Source organism: Akebia trifoliata, chromosome 14, assembly GCF_017979445.1.
Source record: "Akebia trifoliata isolate Shusen 1 chromosome 14, ASM1797944v1, whole genome shotgun sequence".
NCBI classification, from domain to species: domain Eukaryota; kingdom Viridiplantae; phylum Streptophyta; class Magnoliopsida; order Ranunculales; family Lardizabalaceae; genus Akebia; species Akebia trifoliata.
Window position 1 is genome coordinate 32,469,929 of NC_141388.1, and position 19,596 is coordinate 32,489,524.

Genomic DNA, 19,596 nt, shown 5'->3' on the forward strand with positions numbered 1-19,596 from the left:
ATTTTACTCTTTGTCATCGAAAATTTGGCGATTATGCTCTCACCAAATATGATAAATTGTGGAGCACAACATTAAGCTAATAATATTATAACACAGATGATTACTAATATCTGGAACTTCCTCTTCAAGTATTCCCATTGTTTCTTTATCAATTGCAGCCCACTCCAGCACCTTTTTCCAGCACTCTCCACTATTTTTGCATTTGAAGAATAAATGTTCATTTTCCTCTGCATCAATTCGGCATAAAACACATCTAGAAATCAGTAATAGACCTCACTTTCTCAGATTTTCTATTGTAGGTAGATTTCAGTTCATTGCAATCCAAGCTATAACCGAATGCCGCGGAATTTTCATCTTGTTCCATATAATTTTGTACCATGTAACCTCCATATCATGTCTTCTAATCGTATTCCATGCTGATTTCAAAGTAAACTTCCCATTCACATTCTTTTTCCACACAATTCTATCTTCTTCATGCGGCCACGGGGGATGATGAGCTTCAACTTGATCTGCAATTTCCGCTAGCCTCATATCATCTCTGATAAGACCTACCCATCCATCATTCCCAGCAAAATCAGATACCTTTGCTTCGAGATTACTATTGATATGTAAGGCAGATCTTCTCCCAAATTGGTCAATCAATGGACCACCTTCTATTCCAAAAGGAAATATTAGATCCATCACCTACTAAAAAACAAATATGATTTCTAGTAAAGTCTCGAACCTTCAAAATACCCCTCCAAGCCCAAGATGCATCATTCGGAGGAATATATCTCCAAATGGTACCATGTCTAACATATCTCATGCACATCCAATTACTCCACAAACTATTGTTATTGATTATTTTCCAAAATAATTTCATGAGACCAATTGTATTCCAATCTTTCATCCTTCTAATACCAAGACCTCCTTCTTTAAAAGGTCGACACACTTTAGACCAACTAACTGAATGAATTTTTCTAGAAGAGGAACCACTCCAAAGGAAATTAATCAACAAAGATTCAATTTTGTTTATGACCCCTATGGGAAGAGAGAAACAAGATGACCAATAAATTCGAAAAGAAGATAGGACTGATTTGATGATCTCAATCCTTCCTACAAATGATAAAAATTTAGATTTCCAACCTTCAATACATTTTTGAATTTTCTCAATCAGAGGATAGCACATGGACATCGTCAATCGAGAAGAGAACAAAGGAAGACCTAAGTACCGAATTGGAAGGTTTCCTTCTTTGAATGACAAGACTTGAAGAATAAGATTTTTATTAAAACAAGAACTACTAAAGAATAAATTACTCTTCTCAACATTGGTTTGAAGACCTGAAATATCGAAAAACTCATCAAGGAGGACTTTAATATTCAATGCAGAATGAACACTATCTTTAGAGAATAGGACTATATCATCAGCAAACATAAGATGTGAAATTTGGGGAAGATTTATCCTATTAGGAATAGAAATAAGATTATTCCTAATTTTCTCTTCAAGAAGACAAGAAAACACCTCCATAACTATGGTGAATAGGTAAGGGGAAATAGGGTCCCCTTGTCTCAAACCACACTTACTAGGAAAATAGCCACACGACACTCCATTCAGAACAATTGAAAATCTAGGAGTAGAACTGCATTCCCTAATCCAAGTAATCCAAGTTTGGTTACACCCCAATTGATCAAGAATACTCAACACAAAATCCCATCTAACTTTATCATAAGTTTTTTTTAAGTCAACTTTGACTGGAAAAAAGGGAATACTAGAATTAAGATGGGAATTTCGAAACAATTCATGGGCTAGCAAAATATTATCAAAAATATGTCTCCCTCTAATGAAAGCCGATTGATTCAAGCTAATAATGGATGGTAAGAGGTTCGACATACGATTAGCCATGATTTTAGTAATCACTTTGTAAACAAAGTTACACAGTTAAATAGGCCTAAACCTATCCAGACGATTGGCATCTTTGTCTTTGGGAATAAGGACAATAAGAATTCCCTAAGGAGCTTACCATGTGTTAAAAAATTCATACTAGCTCGAACAAAGTCCTCTTCTACTATATCCTAAAAGGAAGTAAAAAATTCAGCACAAAATCCATCAGGACCAGGGGCTTTATTTAGAGGGGATTGTAAGACAACAGACTTAATTTCCTCTCTAGAAATAGAAGCAGATAAACTGTTAGATTGGTCTAAAAATAGTCTATTTTTAAAAGGAATATAAGGGCCATGGGCATTAGAAGAATGGGAAAATACCTTCTGAAAATAATCAATAGCATAGTCCCCAATACAATCTTCACCTCTGATAGTAGCTCCTGAGTCATCAAGGAGTTCAAAAATCCCATTTCTCGCAATATTAGAAGCTAAAGAAGCATAGAAGAACTTGGTGTTTGCATCCCCATCTTTCAACCATTATACTCGAGATTTTTGCCTAACCATAGCCTCTTTCGTCTCAATCTCTTTTGTCAACTCACACACCGCTACCCTCTCCTGATGAGCAAGAGTGGTATTAAGAGGCTCAACTTGGATTTGCTGCTGGATATTTTTGAGCTTGGTTTCTACCACACTTTTCCTACTAGTAATATTACCATAACAATGGTGATTCCAACTCCTAATGGCCAACTTTACCAGACGAAGCTTGGAAGCTAACACAAAAGATGGATTACCGGCTATATAAGTATTCCAAGCATTTTCTACCAAATCACGAAAACCCTCTTGATGAATCCACGAGGTAAACAATTTGAAGTTAGTCTTTCGATTTCTAACAATGTCCTCCAAACTAAAACTCATCGAAGAATGATCGGAAATCCCTGGGTGGAGATAATTTAACCGCACATTTGCCCATTTTTGAATCCAATGGATGTTCAGTAAGGCTCTATCCAATCTACACAGAATACGCCTATCATTCGTCGCCTTATTGCTCCAAGACAAGAAGTGATCAGTCGTGGTCATATCTTGCAGTCTACAAGAATTAATGCATTCATTAAATTCTTCTAAATTCCGACGAGGCGCAAGATTTCCCCCAATTTTTTCGTTTCTAAAACGCACCGTGTTGAAATCACCAATTGTTACCCAAGGAGCTTCAATATTTGCTTCCAATGATATTAACAAATTCCATAACTCCACTCCATCAGAGCGAAAATTTGCAGCATAAATACAAGTGATAAAAAAATTCGAATTGTCGCTTAACCGATTCACTACATAGTGAATTTATTGGCCTGATTCAGAAATTTTTTTCACTCTAATCTTCATCTGGTTCCATCCTGCCCAAATTCTTCCTGACTCGTATGAATTATAATTATCTATAAAATTCCAACTCTTCTGTATGCTTCTACGAAAACCCGCAGCTCTAAATTTTTCGGCTTTGGTCTCGTTTAAAACTAAAAAATCAATTTCTCCGAACATATTAGGTCTCGAACTGCTCTTCTTTTGCTAATATTAATGCTTCATTGTAGGGCCACTCCAAAGAAAATTGTTCAATAAGTGATAAATTTTCTTCAAAACACTCAAAGGAAGATTGCAACATCCTGATCAATATATTTGAAAGGTGCTTAGCACCGATTTAATGAGCAAAAGCTGTTTTAAAGAGCTCCAGCCCAAATTTAGAAATCAGAAGCCCCAATAAGGAAGCGGCACTGGATTCTCGTGGAATTTCACGCTAGAACGGTGCTGACTTGGTCTTCTTGGTAGAAGCTATGTAATCTGGGTTAGGGCTTTCGGACTCAAATTTTCTTATATTTAAAAGGGACCAATGTACTTCTTTTGGGAGAGAATTTTAGGTTAAGATTAGTTTTATTTTCTATAATTTTATTTTTCTGCAATCAGAGAAAGGCCTTGTACAAATTGATTAAAGATTCAAGGTAGATCATAAATTCAAGTTCCTATTATTTTTACTTACCCACTTTTAATTTTTATATTTTATAAATCTATGATGACTCGTAGCTAATCCCTCAATTAGAGAGGATGATGAAATCGAATAGTAAGATGATTTTGTCATCATTGCATCTATTTACAGCACTTTGTTTTAATTATTTATTATTTCACCAAGGAATAAAACTTAGTGATAAATTAACCCTAACAGTGATAATCCACTTAGATACATTCAAGATGGATTATGCATAACATGGGTATGATTATTATAGTTTATTTACTTGATAAAATATTCCTTAAAGATTCAAATAACCACAGATTCTAAAAGTAATATTTTTTTATTCATGTGCATTTGATTGTTAATTGGATCGAGAAAAAAATCAAGAATTAATTTGGTGTTTTAATTATAATATCACTTCTTAACGGTGAAATCATCATCGCTAATACTTTAATGATTTTCTTTTTCAGTCTTTCATTTTTACGTTATTTTTTAATCTCACAAAAAGATTTACCAATTGCTTTTAATCCACTATTTGATTTCAAAAATAAGATAAATATTTTCTTGATTTCATTAACTCACACACCTTCCCTTGGGTTCGACCCTTCCTTGCCCTGGCTAAGTAAGTTAATATAATTTTTTTTAATAAATCTAAAGGCGACACAAATAGACCTTCATCAAAATGGCACTGCTACCGGAGAACGTGTCACAAATTTCGGATTTCGAGAGTATTTCTTTTTCTTAATTTTTGTAACAATTTGTTTTTGTTTAATTTTTTTTTTTTTTTTTCTGATCTCTGTGAGACCATAATTACAATCAACTTTTCAGAAAAATCTTTAAAACGTTTAGAGCTTTTTCTCCCTAAAAAGACAACACCACTGGTAGGATTACCGTTGCCGCTGCATTTTTATGGAATCAAAAGTCCATATTTGAGGAAACATCTCACAATGATCCCATTTATGTTTTTATCCTATTTTTCTGAAATTCTAGACTACTTTTTAGGTTTCTAATTTTTGTTTGCAAGTTTTCAGATTTCGGTGACGGATATACGAACATGAATCTTGCCACATCAATCAGAGAAATTGTAAAAGTTTTGCGGTTCTGAAAATTTGAAGCAAAGTTACAAAAGAAAAGAAACTTTGAAAGATCTGTCAAAAGATTGGAAGAACAAAATTTTATTTTTTAGTTAGACAATTTAAATGAACAATTGATTTATAAATTTTTTAGATCAAACTGTATTTGGCAGCTTGTAATTAAATTTTTCATTTTTTAGGAGGGCTCAAACTGTAATAGATTTAGAGAAGGATGACAGTGGGATGAAACTGTCTTGAACCCTCGGGTTCAAACAATGAGTTCAGAGTGAGTGGCCTAATTTCACTCAACTAACTCATCCCCCATCTTGAATGGGAGGTTAGACTTGTCCACCTACGAATCCATTTCAAGCGGGTTCTTGTATTGCTTTTGTATGACTTAACTCTACACCATTTGATCTCACATTAGTAATCCAGACACCCTATGGGGATGGCACTTTAAAACTAAGATTTGGATTTCATCACCGAATTCTTACCTTGCAAGATAATTAGTTCATATAGACAGTCCAAATAATTCTAAAAATAATTAGACTGGACGTTAGGGCCCACGACCTTAATAAGATAAGTCCATTTAAGTTGCCCCTTTGATCATCAGGGGGATTTCTTGTCGATTCAGATATATGTTCTAGCACTTCTACCTTATTTTTGATGTTGTTTATATCCATTGCAAAGACGGTCAAGATCTTACAAATTTCTGCAAGTTTAGATTCAGAGGTCATTTTTTATGGTTCACTTGGTGGTGATGTTCGCTCTAACCGACCCGACTCTCGACTCCAACTAGGTGGTAGACGCTTAAGCTTGGGAGCAATGATATCCTGAAACCCCATCAAAGGTAGATTATTCCTTGAAGACCTGAGAGTAGGTTTTAACAATTAGAACAAAAGTCCCTCTTGATAGCGTTTATTAAATTAACCCGTTAGTTTCAAAGTCTCTAACCGATGAAACATTCCGAGCAAAGGATTACATGAAGATGATTTGTTGATTGATCAAGAATCTTAGAAAAATTCGAATCATAATTAAGGACTGCACGACCTTCAAAAAGTAAGATTCAGATTGTACTAATCGATACATCCCTTAATATGACTTCTTATTAATCTCGATCTTGTTAATTATAAAACATTCAATCCATTGAATTAAATTGGCCAACAAAAAATGATTAGGACTGTGTACCCATTTGAATTTGGGCTAATTCAACCAAATGGATCTGAATATTTTACTTGAATCATTTCATCCACTATTTTTAAGCCAATTAGTCCAACCGGTCTATATGTTGATCCATAAGATCCATTTACCAATTGGGTTAACTAGTTTAAGTTGACATTGATCGGTATGTCTCATCAATTACATTTATTGGGTTGGACTGGTATTGCGGGTTCAATTTGAGCGATGTGGACCGGTCCACCCTCTTACCTTTTGGCTAAATTAAATAAAGCAACCTGGGAGCACTCTTAGTCGATTCGAGTCATGGCCTAGTGGGACCGCACTTAAGTTCAAGGTTCTAAGCTCACTATATGATTGAGGCTAGGTTAGGACAAAGCTTAGGTCACTTTAGTCCGAAACACCGATATACTATCCCAGTTTTACTTGGTCAAGCAGTACGTGATGCTCTAGTTGATATACCCGAAGGTATTGTACTGAAGTTGTAGCGTTCACTGTCATCCCCTATTTCCCGAAGAACCAGGCTAGCTTGGATCCGACTACGGGGGTTTATAAGGACATGTCATGATGCAAACATATATATGCATGCTCGTGAGTGTGTGCAAAAGGGACAAAGTGCGCCCGGGGCATTTTTGCGAGCTTCCATCCATACAAACCACATACATTCAATCATCAATCCCATCACAATGAATACAACAATTGATTACATCCAATCACAAATCAATGAAAGAAAAGACAAAATGTAATCAAATCTAGGAGTCTCTTTGAGTCAACCGGGTTGACTTGAGCAAGAGGTCAACCTAAGGATAGTCTTGGATCGGGTCGAGTTTGACCCTAAAATCCCCAACAGAATCGCTACTGAAATCGCATCGACCCTTTTTCACTAAATAGTGCGATAGGGGTCTGATTTATTAATGGGGGACTTTTGAGAAATGAGAGTCGCCACCTAGTTTAGGTCTAGGAACCAAAATTAACTCCAAATGGATATGGGTCGATCCACGGATCAGAGAGATGGATAAGGGGTCAGATTACGGGTTTCGGAAGGTGTTAGGCACCGAACCCGCCTGATCAACATGATCGGTCTCTACTATGATACAAAATCATCATATGGTCAACATACAAAGACTACAGTCAAGGTCACAGTCCAATCATCATCATCAATTTATGTTGGGTTTGCCAAACAAATCCTATAGCTAAAATTGTCCCAATTATTACATGATCATTCTTTGAATTCCATAAAATATGGAAGGGTTTGGAAAAGCTTGATTAACTCCATGATCTAAAATCAATTAAGAAATTCCACCTACAAGTATTTCCCAAACTGTCCAAAATAAAAACTGTCAAATTAGAACTTAAAATCTCCAAATTGGAATCTGAAGTTTCCCAAATTAAATTCAAAAAAAATACTTGTTGAATTCCCAAATTAGAAATTTCAAAAGATACATTTTCCAAAATAGAAAATTTCAAAAATGTAAGTTTCTAAATTTGAGACTCTCAAATTTCCATGAGCATGAACCTTTTAAATATGAAAGTGCAGGATCTTATAGATTGGGAAATTACTAAAATATGAAATTTCTAAAATAGAAATCTATGAACATATATTCTCCCAGAATAGAAACTACGCAATCCCATATTAGAAAGTTTCCAAGTATTAATTTTCCAATAGTCCACAAATAATTTCCAAAAGGAAGAATTATATGAATAATGAAGTCCCAAATTAGAAGCTTATGGATTTGCCAAGAATCACCAAATTGGAAATTGACAAAGATCATTGCATGAAATTTTCAAATTAGAAAGAAAAATCCTCAAGAAAAATTTCATATTTATCGAATCCTTAAAATAACCAAACGAGCATGCACACATGATTTTCGATTTTGTCAAAATCACTACCATTCAATAACATGCATATCTATCAAGTCAAAGGGTATACTGATCATATGAAAAAATCCCAAAATAATAGGGAGAGCTCAAACATTATCATAAATCATGTAAATCCAAATTGAGCGTAATGATCATGATAAAAAAAAATCCTTTAATCCTTCTAACTTGCAAAAATAATAAAATAAAATAACAAACAAAAATAAACAAGATGGAGAAATAAAAATATTTTCCTAACCTATCAACATGCAAAAAGAACAAAATAGAAAAATAAAGCCTACGCAAACAAACATTCTCCTCGACCTATCGATCTAAAAAACATAGAAAAAATTACATGAACTAAAAACATCTCCTGATCCTATCAATGAGTAAAAAAAAGGAAAAAATAGAAAATGACACCCACGTAAAACAAATATGTAAAACAAGAAAAAAAAAACATATAAAACAAAGGCATAAAATAATATTCTACCAACCTTATCAATATGCAAAAAACAAATAGAAACATAAAAAAAATAAAAACATTCTCCTAACCCTATTGAAACGCAAACAAATAAGAACATGAAAAAAAAAAAAAAAAGCCTAAAAATGTTTTTCTAATCCTATCAATATGCAATAAATTATGCCATAGAAAAAAAAAACAAGAATAAAAATAAAAATGAACCAAAATAAACTTACCTAATAGAGAAAGACGACGAGTTGATTCCTTCAGGGAGGACCCAAAGGCTGTGAATATTTATTGCCAAGAGACAAGGACAGAGAGATGGATATTCTAAGATGCACTGACACTACAGCAGCAACTTGAAAGTTCTAAACAGAGAGGTGATGGTGCTCCGTGCGATGAAGGTAATGGCTGAAGGAGATGTCTGCCTGTGACGTGAATGCAATGGGGTTGTTGGAGTGGCTGTGTTGAGGACGTGGAGAAGAGTTTGTTGCAGCAGGTTTAATGGAGTTAACGGAGAGACAGCGAGAGGGCAGAGAGAGACGAATAGGAGAGATAAGTGAAAGACAAGGCAGAGAGGGAGAGAAGGAGATCAGAGAGATGGCTGCAATGGCCACATTTTGAAAAGAAGGTTGCTGTCTAGTGGCTATAAGATGTATAAGATGAGGGCAACGTTGCTGTCGTGGGTGTTACCAGTCTGTAGAAAAAAAAATAGCAGCTACATGTTGGAGAAGGGACTGTGAGTGGTAATGAAGAAGAAGAAAGGGCTGGACAGCAAGGGGGGACCTAGTAGAGACGAATGGGAAAGGAAGGTGGCTGTACTGAAAGTTAGGCAGTAAGAGGATGTTGCAGGTCTCACAGCAGCAGGCTGTGTTGTAGGTTCAGCCAAAAAAAAGAAGAGACAAGGGCTGAGGGAGGGTCTTGGCTCAACAAAGAGAGAGAAGGGCTGTAGAAGAGAGAGGGCAGAGAGTGCATAGAGAGAGAGGAAGGAGAAACTCTTTCTTTCTTCTTCTTCCTCACTGTTCCTTCCTTCTTCCTTTCTTTGTTGCTGTCCAAGAGGACGTAAGGGAGAGAAGAGGGAGATCAGAGAGATGAAGACGTCTGTCCAAGGACGTTAGAGAGAGCCGAGAGAGAGAGAGAGACCAAAGGAGGACGTTTCTTTTTTTTTCCAAAGGAAGGAGACGTCCTTCTTTTTTATACAAAAACCAACTTTCTAATTTCTTCTCTTTTTTTTTTTTTTTTTTACACATTTTTCCCTTCTTTGGCTCATTTCTTTTTAGGATAATGTAGGTGGGGATTCTACGATACTCGTAGTATGGTGGTTCTCCTATAATCAATTAGATTTTTAATGTTTGATTGGAAAAAAAATTTTGTTATTATTTTTTATTTGATTGATTCATTTTGATTTTGTCGATGGGATTTTTATTTTGGTTGATTTAATTTTTCCCGATTGTTTGATTGGTCAATTTAATTTTCATTGGGTTAATTGATTAGGTTTCGTTTGATCGATTGATTTTGATTGGATTCGATTTTAAATTTGGTTCTATTGGTTGATCGATTTTTAAAATTTTTGATGGGGTTCGATTTTTAATTTTAACTTTGATGATTAGATTTCAATTTTATTTTCACTGTTTGGTTTTTAATTTTAATTATTTAATTTTAATTTTGATTGTTTAATTTTAATTTTAATTGTTTAATTTTTATTTTAAATTTTAATTTTAATTGTTTGATTCTTTTTTTTTTAATTGGGTTTTATTTTTATTTAAATTGGATTTTTAACCGGATTTCGATTTTTATTACATTTTCCTAAGGATTGGGATCTCTAAGTTGAATTTGGAGGTTGAGGGGCATTTCGGACATTTTTATGATTTTTCCTAATTTTCTCTGTTTTCATCGGTTTGGGTCCCGTTAGACCAGAAATCATGTTCTTAGTGCAATGGAGGTGCTTTCGAGGTCTTTCGGAGGTTCAAAATTTATAAAGGGTATTTTTGTCATTTTATCGATTTTTGTAGATTTTGACGAATTGGCGTGAGGTTTCTTTCAGTCCCAACGAGATTATTTCTATGTTTCAAAGTTGCATTTTCCTAATGTAGCGAGGTCTCTAAATTATCGAACCTAAAGCGTACGTGCTTGCTAAGTCGAGAGTAAGGTGTAGCGATCCTAAGCATGCGTAAATTTCTATGTCGAGTCGTAACGAGTAGGGGAGATGAAAAGATTGGAAATAGAAGAAATCAGGGACAGTACTCACAAGCTTTCGAGTTCTTTGCGGTTATCATTAGGAATTCACGGTAACCAAGTGACGAATTGTCGAATTAGACAGATGCAAAAATGGGGTGTCTACACATCCTCCTTGGCCGAATGAAGAAGATAGGATTGTTTGGAAGGAAAATGCGAATGAAAAATTTTCTTTGAAATTAGCTTGGAATTTAATTCGAAGGCATGATACAGCTGTGACATGGTATAAAGTTCTGTGGAATAAGATGAGAATTCCGCACCATTCTTTTATAACATGGAAAGTAATGAATCGTAGCCTTCTTATAGTGGAAAACCTTAGGAAAATGGGTCTTTTGTTGGTTTCTCGGTGCGTGCTATGTTGGAAAGAGGCAGAGGACAATGACCATTTATTTTTCAGCTGCAAGTATAGCAGGGACTACTGGAAACACGTTCTGAGTTGGGCTGCTATTGAGAGAGAAAACATGGGAAGAATTGAAGAGGAAGCTGAATTCATTGGAAATCAGTCGGTAGGAGCCATTTTTAGCTTAATGTTGTGTTCGACAATCTATCATATCTGGCGTGAACGTAACCATAGAATTTTTGATGAAAAAGAGATGAATGGGTAGCAACTGGCAGAATTGAAGGGATGAAGACTGATAAGGCTGAATGTGTGAATTTAATACATAAATGGGGCTGTAATGGCTCGTTGAAAACAAAAGAGATCTTTGTTTTTCGATGGACTTGCCCTCCAATGGGGGTAGTAAAGTTGAATACTAATGGGTCCTTGACAGAGACAGGGGTAGGATTTGCATTTATTGCTAGAAATTCTACGGGAGAATTAATTACAGCTGGGATGGGTCGTTCATATTATACAGACATAATTGCAATCGAAATGGAAGCAATTCTAAAGGGAGTGCAGCACCTTTGGGGGCTGGGGTATATGAACATTATTATTAATTCAGCTTCGTTGATGGCTACCAAGGGAATAAAGGAAGAATGGAGCACTCCATGGAAACATATTAGCCTTGTCAGAGAAATTAAGTGTGCTATAAGAAGATTTAATTCAGTTTTACTGGAATTTGAGTGGCGAGAAGCAAATAAAACGGCGGATTGGTTAGTGAGAAGAGGAGTGATGAATGTAGTTCCTTGTTTTTTCAATTCATCTAATTCCCCTGTAGATTTATTATCTATCCTCTTGGAGGATATTAATTCTTGTTATTTTCGGATCTAGCAGTTTAAATAAAAGAGTGGGGCCCTTCATAGCCTCGGCTTACTAATAAGAAAAAAATATATCAAACTAGAGGGTTTTGTGTATAATTTATTGACAAAGTCTATGTAATTAGGGCTCTAGAAACCCTTTCTGGACCCTGATCAATAAATGTTCGGCTTCCTTTGAAAATTTTCTAACTTTTTTTTATAGTGTTTGACATTCTCAAATCGACAGCTGGATCAGTCAAAGATTTGAATCCCACACCAGAAGCCACATCAACTGCCATGTTAGCTCCAAATCGACGTTCATCTTCCATATCATCTGAGCGATGTTCATCTTCCACATCACTAGCCAAATGTTCATCTTCTCCAATAGCTGTTGCAGTAACATTCAACTTAGATGAATGATTAACTAAAGTAATCGTTATGAGATCTTTGTAAATCAGTTGGAGTTTTTTGTTTTGGCATATAGATTGTTTTCTCCTTTTCTTCATTTGTTCTACCTTTGGGGCATTGCTCATTTCTATGATTGAAAATAGAGCATCTTTCACATGGCTTTGGTTTCCATTCATAGGAAATCTTCTGATTGATAACACTTCCATCATGTCTTGTTAACTTGATCTAATCTCAGAAGGTATAGTTTGGTTCAAACTCTACACAAATTCTGCCATAACCCAAACTAGTAAAGAGGATAGCATCTTTCGGACATGCAATCTGTTTGAAGAGTTATTTAGGTTTTAGGTTTAGGCAAGCAATCTGTTTGAAGAGTTTCCCAATATTGTTATTCTGTTTGGGAGGTGATGAATTCTTTTTTTTTTTTTTTTGATCGGTAAGCTGAGGCTATAAAGGGCCCCACCCTGATTTATTGAAAACTACTAATGCCGAAAATAGCAAACATTTATATCCTCACGGAGGATATGGTAAAGGTCCCTAGGAACACTTAAAACATCTAAAACACAAAAATTCTCATACAAAACTCCTGTTTTAGCTAACCAATCAGCTGTTGTGTTTGTCTCTCGCCAAATAAATTCTATCGTAGCTGACTTGAACCACTGCATTTCTCTTCTAATATCTCTAGATATGCTAATCAATTTCCAAGGCGTATTCCATTCCTCCTTAATACAAGTTACAGCCAATAGCGAATCTGAATTCATGATAATATCTGTGTGCCCCTGCATTCTAAGATGTTTTAAACCTTTAAGGATTGCTTCCAATTTTATAACGATAATATATGTTTGATTCGATCTACCCATACCAACCGTGATCATCTCTCCCTCATTATTTCTTGCAGTAAAACCGATACCAGCCCCTGTTCCTGACATTAAGCCATCCGTATTCAATTTGATCATACCCATTGGAGGCGGAAGCCATCAAATAACTAGCCTTTCCTTCACTTTCAGCGTTCCATGACAACCCCATAAATTTATCAGCCTCAGCATTTCAGTATTTGAAGTCGTACTACCTTCAATTCTAGTGCACACATATGCCATAATTAAGTGACATAGTTGCCGCCCATTCAGCTCTTTTTCGTCAAAGATACGTCGGTTTCTCTCTCGCCATATATGAGAAAATGTAGAACAAAGCATAAGACTGAGAATTGGAAAGATCGATTTACCTTCAATGGCTCCAATTTCATCTTTTATGCATCCCACGGTTTCTCTCTCTATTGCTGCCCAAAGCAGCACCCTCTTCCAGCAATCACTACTATAACTACACTTGAAATAAATGTGCTCATTATCCTCTACATCCATACCACACAGAATACATCTAGATACCAACAATAAACCTCTCCTTCTTAAATTTTTGACAGTTAACAGACTACGTTGCATCGCAAGCCATGTTGTACAAGAGTGCCGTTGTATTCTCCACTTATTCCATACGACCTTGTGCCACCTCACCTCTGAATCATGTATTCTAATTGAATTCCATGCTAATTTCAAAGTGAATTCCCCCTTTGCATTTACCTTCCAAATTATCCTATCATTCTCGTTCTGCCACAGAGGATGGTGAGCTTCAACTAACTCTGCGATTTCTGTTGGTTTGATATCATCTCTCATCAGACCTTTCCAACATTCATTTCTGGCAAAATTAGAAACTAAAGCATTCAAATTACTATTCATTCGAAAAGCAAACCTTCTTCCTAATTGATCGACTAACGCACCTCCTTCTAGCCAAGGATCATTCCAAAAAGATGTCTTCGACCATCTCCCACTAAGAACCGAATGTGATTTTTTGAAATTTCTCGAACCTTCAAAATACCTTTCCATGCCCAAGAAGAATCATTCGGAGGGTTACATCTCCAAATATTACCTTGCGAGACATATCTCCTTCTCATCCAAGTACTCCAAAGACTATTGTTATTAATTATTTTCTAGAAAAGTTTCATTAGACCAATAGTATTCCAATCTTTAATCCTTCTAATTCCAAGTCCACCTTCTTTAAAAGGTCAACAAACTTTGGACCATCTAACAGAATGAAAAGACCCACTCCAAAGGAAATTGTTCAACAAAGACTCAATTTTGTTAATGACCCCTTTAGGTAAAGAGAAATATGATGACCAGTAGATTTGAAAAGAAGAGAGAACCGATTTGATTAGCTCAAGTCTACCAGCAAAAGATAAGAATTTTGATTTCCAACCCTCAATACGCTTCTAAATTTTCTCAATCAATGGGTAACATATAGACATGGTCAAACGAGATGAAAACAATGGGAGACCTAAATAACAAATAGGTAAATTACCTTCCCTAAATAACAAAGTTTGAAGAATAAGATCTTTGTTATTATATGAAGCACTAAAAAATAGATTACTCTTCTCAACATTAGTTTGAAGGCCAGAAATATTGAAAAAATCGTCAAGTAGGGCTTTATGTTGGTCGCCGAATGAACACTATCCTTGGAAAAAAGAACAATGTCATCTGCAAACATAAGGTGAGAAATCTGTGGAAGATTATTTCTAGTAGGAATAAAATAAGATTTTGCTCAATTCTATCTTAAAGGATGCAAGAGAAGGCTTCCATAACAATAGTAAAAAGATAAGGTGAAATAGGGTCACTTTGTCTTAGCCCACATTTACTAGGAAAATACCCAAACGAAGAACCATTAAGGACAATTGAAAATCTAGAGTAGTTATACATTCCTGAATCCAAGAGATCTATTTACAGTCATACCCCAATTGATTGAGAATATTCAGAGTAAAATCCCATCTAACTCTATCATAAGCTTTTTTTTAAATCTACTTTGACAGAGAAAAAAAGAACTAAAAGGGAGGTGTGAATTGCGAAAAATCTCATAGGCTAACAAAATATTATCAGAAATATTCCTCCCTCTAATGAACGTCGATTGATTTAAACTAATGATAGAAGGTAAGGAGGTGATGAATTCTTCGCTCCTTCCACTTGGGAGACTCCTCTTTCTTAGTGTTTTCAGCTTTATTTTGCAGCGGAGACTTCCTTTCATCATGCTTCTTCTTTTCAAATAATAAAGATTTACTAATAGGGGCCTGTGAAGTTGTGTGGTAGATGGTCTTAAATTCAATACATTCAAATTTCATGTGACTCGTTCCACCACAGAAGTTGCATGTGATGACTTTCTTGGAATTCTTCTTAATGTTAAATGATTATCCATGAACAAACACAGTAGGAGATAAAGGTGATGTAGAAATATACCTATCATAGCCCAAACCTCATTTATCCCCATAGGAATTTTGAACTCCTAGAAGTTTTTTTAACTCCAAACTTCCTTGAGTGTAGTTACGCTCAAGTCTAGCATTTTATTTTTGTAACTCATTGACGTCAAACCTAAGAACTTTGTTTGCATCACGAAGGTTCGATAATTTTAAGTTTTGACTGTCTATAGTGGATTTTGCCATAGTAAGAAGATTTTTCAATTGTTGAAGATTTGTGAGCATTTCATTCTTCTCATTCATGACTTTCTCAGATATAGAGAGCATGTTAAACAGTATCTTTAGGGTTGTTTCTTGTTGAATTTTTATGTCTTCTTATTGAAGTCTTAGGTGCATTTTTCCTCACTGACTTCATCATATTCAGCATGTCACTATTCTTTTTGAAGTTTTTTTTACTTGTTTCTTGGCCAGTTATAATTTTAATTTGGTTAGTTGATTTTAATTTTAATTTTTGTTTTGATTAGTTGATTGAATTTTTATTTCTATTTGAATTGATCGATTGAATTTTAATTTTTATTTGATCGGATTGGTTTATTGAATTTAATTTTAGTTGTTTGGTTGACTGAATTTTAATATTAATTTGATTGGTTAATTGAACTTTAATTTTAATTTGATTCATCGGTTAAGTTAAGATTTTAATTTCATTGCTTAGCTTAATTTAATTTTCGATTCTGTCATTTTATGTAAAAATCCTCAATTTTCCTAAGCGTGAGGTTTCTAAATTTTTTTTTATAGGCATGAATGTTGTCAGAAATTCATCCACAATTACATTTCCTTAGGAATCAAAGTTTATAAGTTGAACATCAAGGGGCATTTTGGGCATTTTTGTAATTATTTGTAAAATTCTTCGTTTTCATCAATTTTAGTTTCATTAGATTCATTTTAATGTGGGATTGCATTAAAAACAACAAGAAATTGAAATTTTAAAGTAAACTTATATTAGCAACCAAGAAAAAAAACAAAAAAAGTACTCTGAAGATCCAGACCATTGTTTAGGGATTTATTAGATTAAACCATGATGCAATTCGATCAATTGTTCTTATATTACACAAACAAACCTAAGAGGCCAAAATCCTTAGTTTAGACTTCAGAAACAAGTAAGCTCAAACATTTTTTAATCAAATCGAAAATTTAAACAGAAGAAACACTAACAAATCAAACTGAAATCAAATTTAACAAAGATTATCAAATAAGACATAGAGATCCTCCAAACTAACTTATATAATTATATTATTTCTCCAACCAAAGTAAAAAAAAAAACTAAAATTTCGTTAAGAAGAATCAAGGAACAGTGAAAATTGTTCTAAAATCTAACCTGTGATTTGGAGTGAAATCGATCTAAAATATGTGAGTAAGGTGAGAGAACTAAATGAATCCAACAAGCTTCGAACTCTTTCAACAGATTTTAGGGTTCGTGTACTTGATTGAGAGATCGATGATGAAATAGAGAGATTTCCAAGGCTGATCTCCTTCCATATCTTGCTTGAATATGCCCTAATGACTCAACTTAGTAGAGAGAGGCGGAGGTTGATTAGTTCTAGATATAAGGGTTTTTTGAAGATCGAAGCGAAGAAGGGAGAAATGTCAGACCACTTGGAGCTTTAGCTTTGTTCCTCTTTGAATGTGAATACTACACCAATTCCTGAGTGGGTTTTCTAATGAAAAATATTTTTTAAAATGGTTTGGCTACTGAAACGGCTTAGACCGTTATTATTTAGAAACAACTTAATATCGTTTTAAACTCTCATTCTTAATTAGCAATTTTCTTGTAATGGATGATAATCAAATGGGGTGTTTCCGATCATTTTATCATAAAATACTTGTGACTTTCTCAATCTCAATCAAGCAGATTACTCGAAAACGAGTTTGCATAAAACAGCGATTAGATTAGATAGGTGATGAATTAACAAATAATAGCAAAATTCGTTTTTATTTTGAATTAGAGAAACATGAAAGACTTGTTTAATTCCTTTATCCTTACATAATTGAAGCACAAAATAGATTTTATCATTAGGTATACACAGACCTAAGGAAAAAACAAACTATGAGTCTGTTTGATAGCTGGACAAATCGAAGGGAAAATCAATTTCCCAATAAAATGTGATTTGCCCAAATATCACAAGAAATTATTTTTATTCCTCCCTTTGGGTGAGAAGATTTGATTGTTGGAATCCATTTTTCCATATACAATAAAAAACTTTCTCACTGACATTTCCCAGCAATCAAATACACTTATTATTGAAGTTCTACAACTAAAACATAAATAAAAGAAACCCTAGATAAAACTATTAACATTAATCATAACCATGCAAAAACAAAAAACAAAAAACAACACAATCAGAGCTTCAATGTCAAATCCAATTCCTCTTCCTCCTGGTCACGAGTTTCCAAACGACTACCTCTCGAAAGATGATCACCAATACCAGCATCGACCGTACTTGCCACATCATTAGTAACTGTAGCACCCAGCATAGCCCCTACTGCACGAACCATAGGACGACCATTGTTGAACTGAAGCACTTGTGCCCCATGCAAAACCCTATTTCCCGTATGATAATCTATAATAGGTTGTGGGTTAGTAATGCTTGGTATCGGCCGCACACCATGACCATATTGAGCCCTGGCTAGGGACCATGGATAATGCGGCTTATGAATCGTCGAGTGCATCTGAACTCCAAGAGGTCCATTAAACGATCCATGAAGAGGAAGACTACCCATACTAGAATATATGTGTGGGTAGCTGTAATAAGCTTGCCCAAGAGCCATTGTATCCACTTCTTGTGCTCTTCTTGCTAAGTTTCGCTCGTGTCTATGGGCATTTTGGTGCCCAGCCAGTGCTTGCGAGCTGTAGAATTTCTTCAGACAATACTTGCAATAAAAGACCTTTGGTTCTATTACTGTTGCAGACCCTTGTGCTTCAATGGCAGACATTGTTGATTGAATTGTGAGTTTGGAAGACAGGAAGATTATTATTTATTGACGAGATATCAATTCTATATATTCCAAGTATGGAATGAAATCAGTATGGCCTTATCATTTACTCTTCGATAAGGACCAACTATACAAGAACGATACTAGAATATATAGGAAAGCTGTATACATAAGTGCTGGAGGTGGCCGACCTTCAGCTTGCCTTTTTTTCCACATGGGTTTTTATTTTTGTGAATTTAGAGAATACCCTTCACGTTTCTGTGAGTATTGATGATGCCCCGTGTGTTTTCAAACTGATGGCTTACCCTTGACCCTGGTATTCTTTGAGAGGCTAATAAAATAGCCTAAATGCCATCATTTTCAACTCTTTGAAGAAAAAATAAGCCTTGGTATTTAGCTCAAAAACCTTTATGTTCGAGTTCTTGGGTTAAATAAATTTTCAGTGGTGACTTCAACCTCAAGTACAAGATCACTTCTAGGAAGTTGAAGATGATGAGTTTTGGAGAAGAAAAATCAAAATTTTTTGGCATGATATTGTTGAAGATGAGATTGAATAGAATGGGTTATAGACTAGCTATAGGTCTAATAAGTTTTAAAAAAAATTTAAAAAAAAAAAACTTACTAGAGTAGTTGAAGAGTTTGACTACGAAGGGCGTTGTGAGAGAAAACTAGGTTTTTTTTACTAGATGTTGAAGTTGAGGGCATTTCAGTTAATTTTTATTAGTTTGTAAGGCAAGTGTTATATCATCAGTTTAACAACAATAGGGGCTATCTCAAATATTTACACTAGGGAGTATTTCTAATTTACCCTTTTTTATCTATCACCATCAAAAACATCCATCTTATACTATCAAATGTTAACATAAAAAGTGAGAGTTTGTGGAGTCCTAGTGTTATGTGTGAACTTTGCATCAAAACGATGTGAAGAGACTTCATGAAGTAACACGTTTCTGCAAAAAGATATATGACACATAAAATTCCATAATAGGAATTGGGGGAGCATGCCAAGAGAATTGGATGCACACTGAAATGTTCTATTATGGACTTTAATTGGCTCATCAACTAATGAATATATATTTGGTAGATCTATTGATGTGCGTGTAAATGATTCTATTGATTTCATGGTATTAGCCATAAATTT

General features: G+C 34.8%; 2 protein-coding genes across 2 annotated transcripts; both read right to left on the bottom strand.

Moving 5' to 3' along the window:
• Positions 1 to 12,036: 12,036 nt before the first annotated feature.
• On the bottom strand, positions 12,037 to 13,899 carry LOC147386810 (uncharacterized). The gene is made up of 3 exons (XM_086424621.1): positions 13,458 to 13,899; positions 12,739 to 13,157; positions 12,037 to 12,237 (listed from the first exon to the last, which is right to left on the bottom strand). Exons 1-3 carry the CDS (start codon positions 13,897 to 13,899, stop codon positions 12,037 to 12,039), a joined length of 1,062 nt encoding a protein of 353 aa, XP_086280747.1.
• A 3,962-nt stretch (positions 13,900 to 17,861) lies between these two features.
• Positions 17,862 to 18,455, bottom strand: LOC147386811 (uncharacterized). The gene has a single exon (XM_086424622.1). It carries the CDS (start codon positions 18,453 to 18,455, stop codon positions 17,862 to 17,864), a length of 594 nt encoding a protein of 197 aa, XP_086280748.1.
• Between the last annotated feature and the right edge of the window lie 1,141 nt (positions 18,456 to 19,596).

Bases quoted from the DNA above. Each gene is read 5' to 3' on its own strand.
- LOC147386811 (XM_086424622.1), bottom strand. From the start codon at position 18,455: ATGTCTGCCATTGAAGCACAAGGGTCTGCAACAGTAATAGAACCAAAG.
- LOC147386810 (XM_086424621.1), bottom strand. From the start codon at position 13,899: ATGAGAGATGATATCAAACCAACAGAAATCGCAGAGTTAGTTGAAGCT. The intron at 13,158-13,457 runs GTAAATCGATCT...GCTTAATGTCAG, and splicing joins TGAAATTGGAGCCATTGAAG to GAACAGGGGCTGGTATCGGT. The intron at 12,238-12,738 runs GTTTGCTATTTT...CATTCATCTAAG, and splicing joins TCCTCCGTGAGGATATAAAT to TTGAATGTTACTGCAACAGC.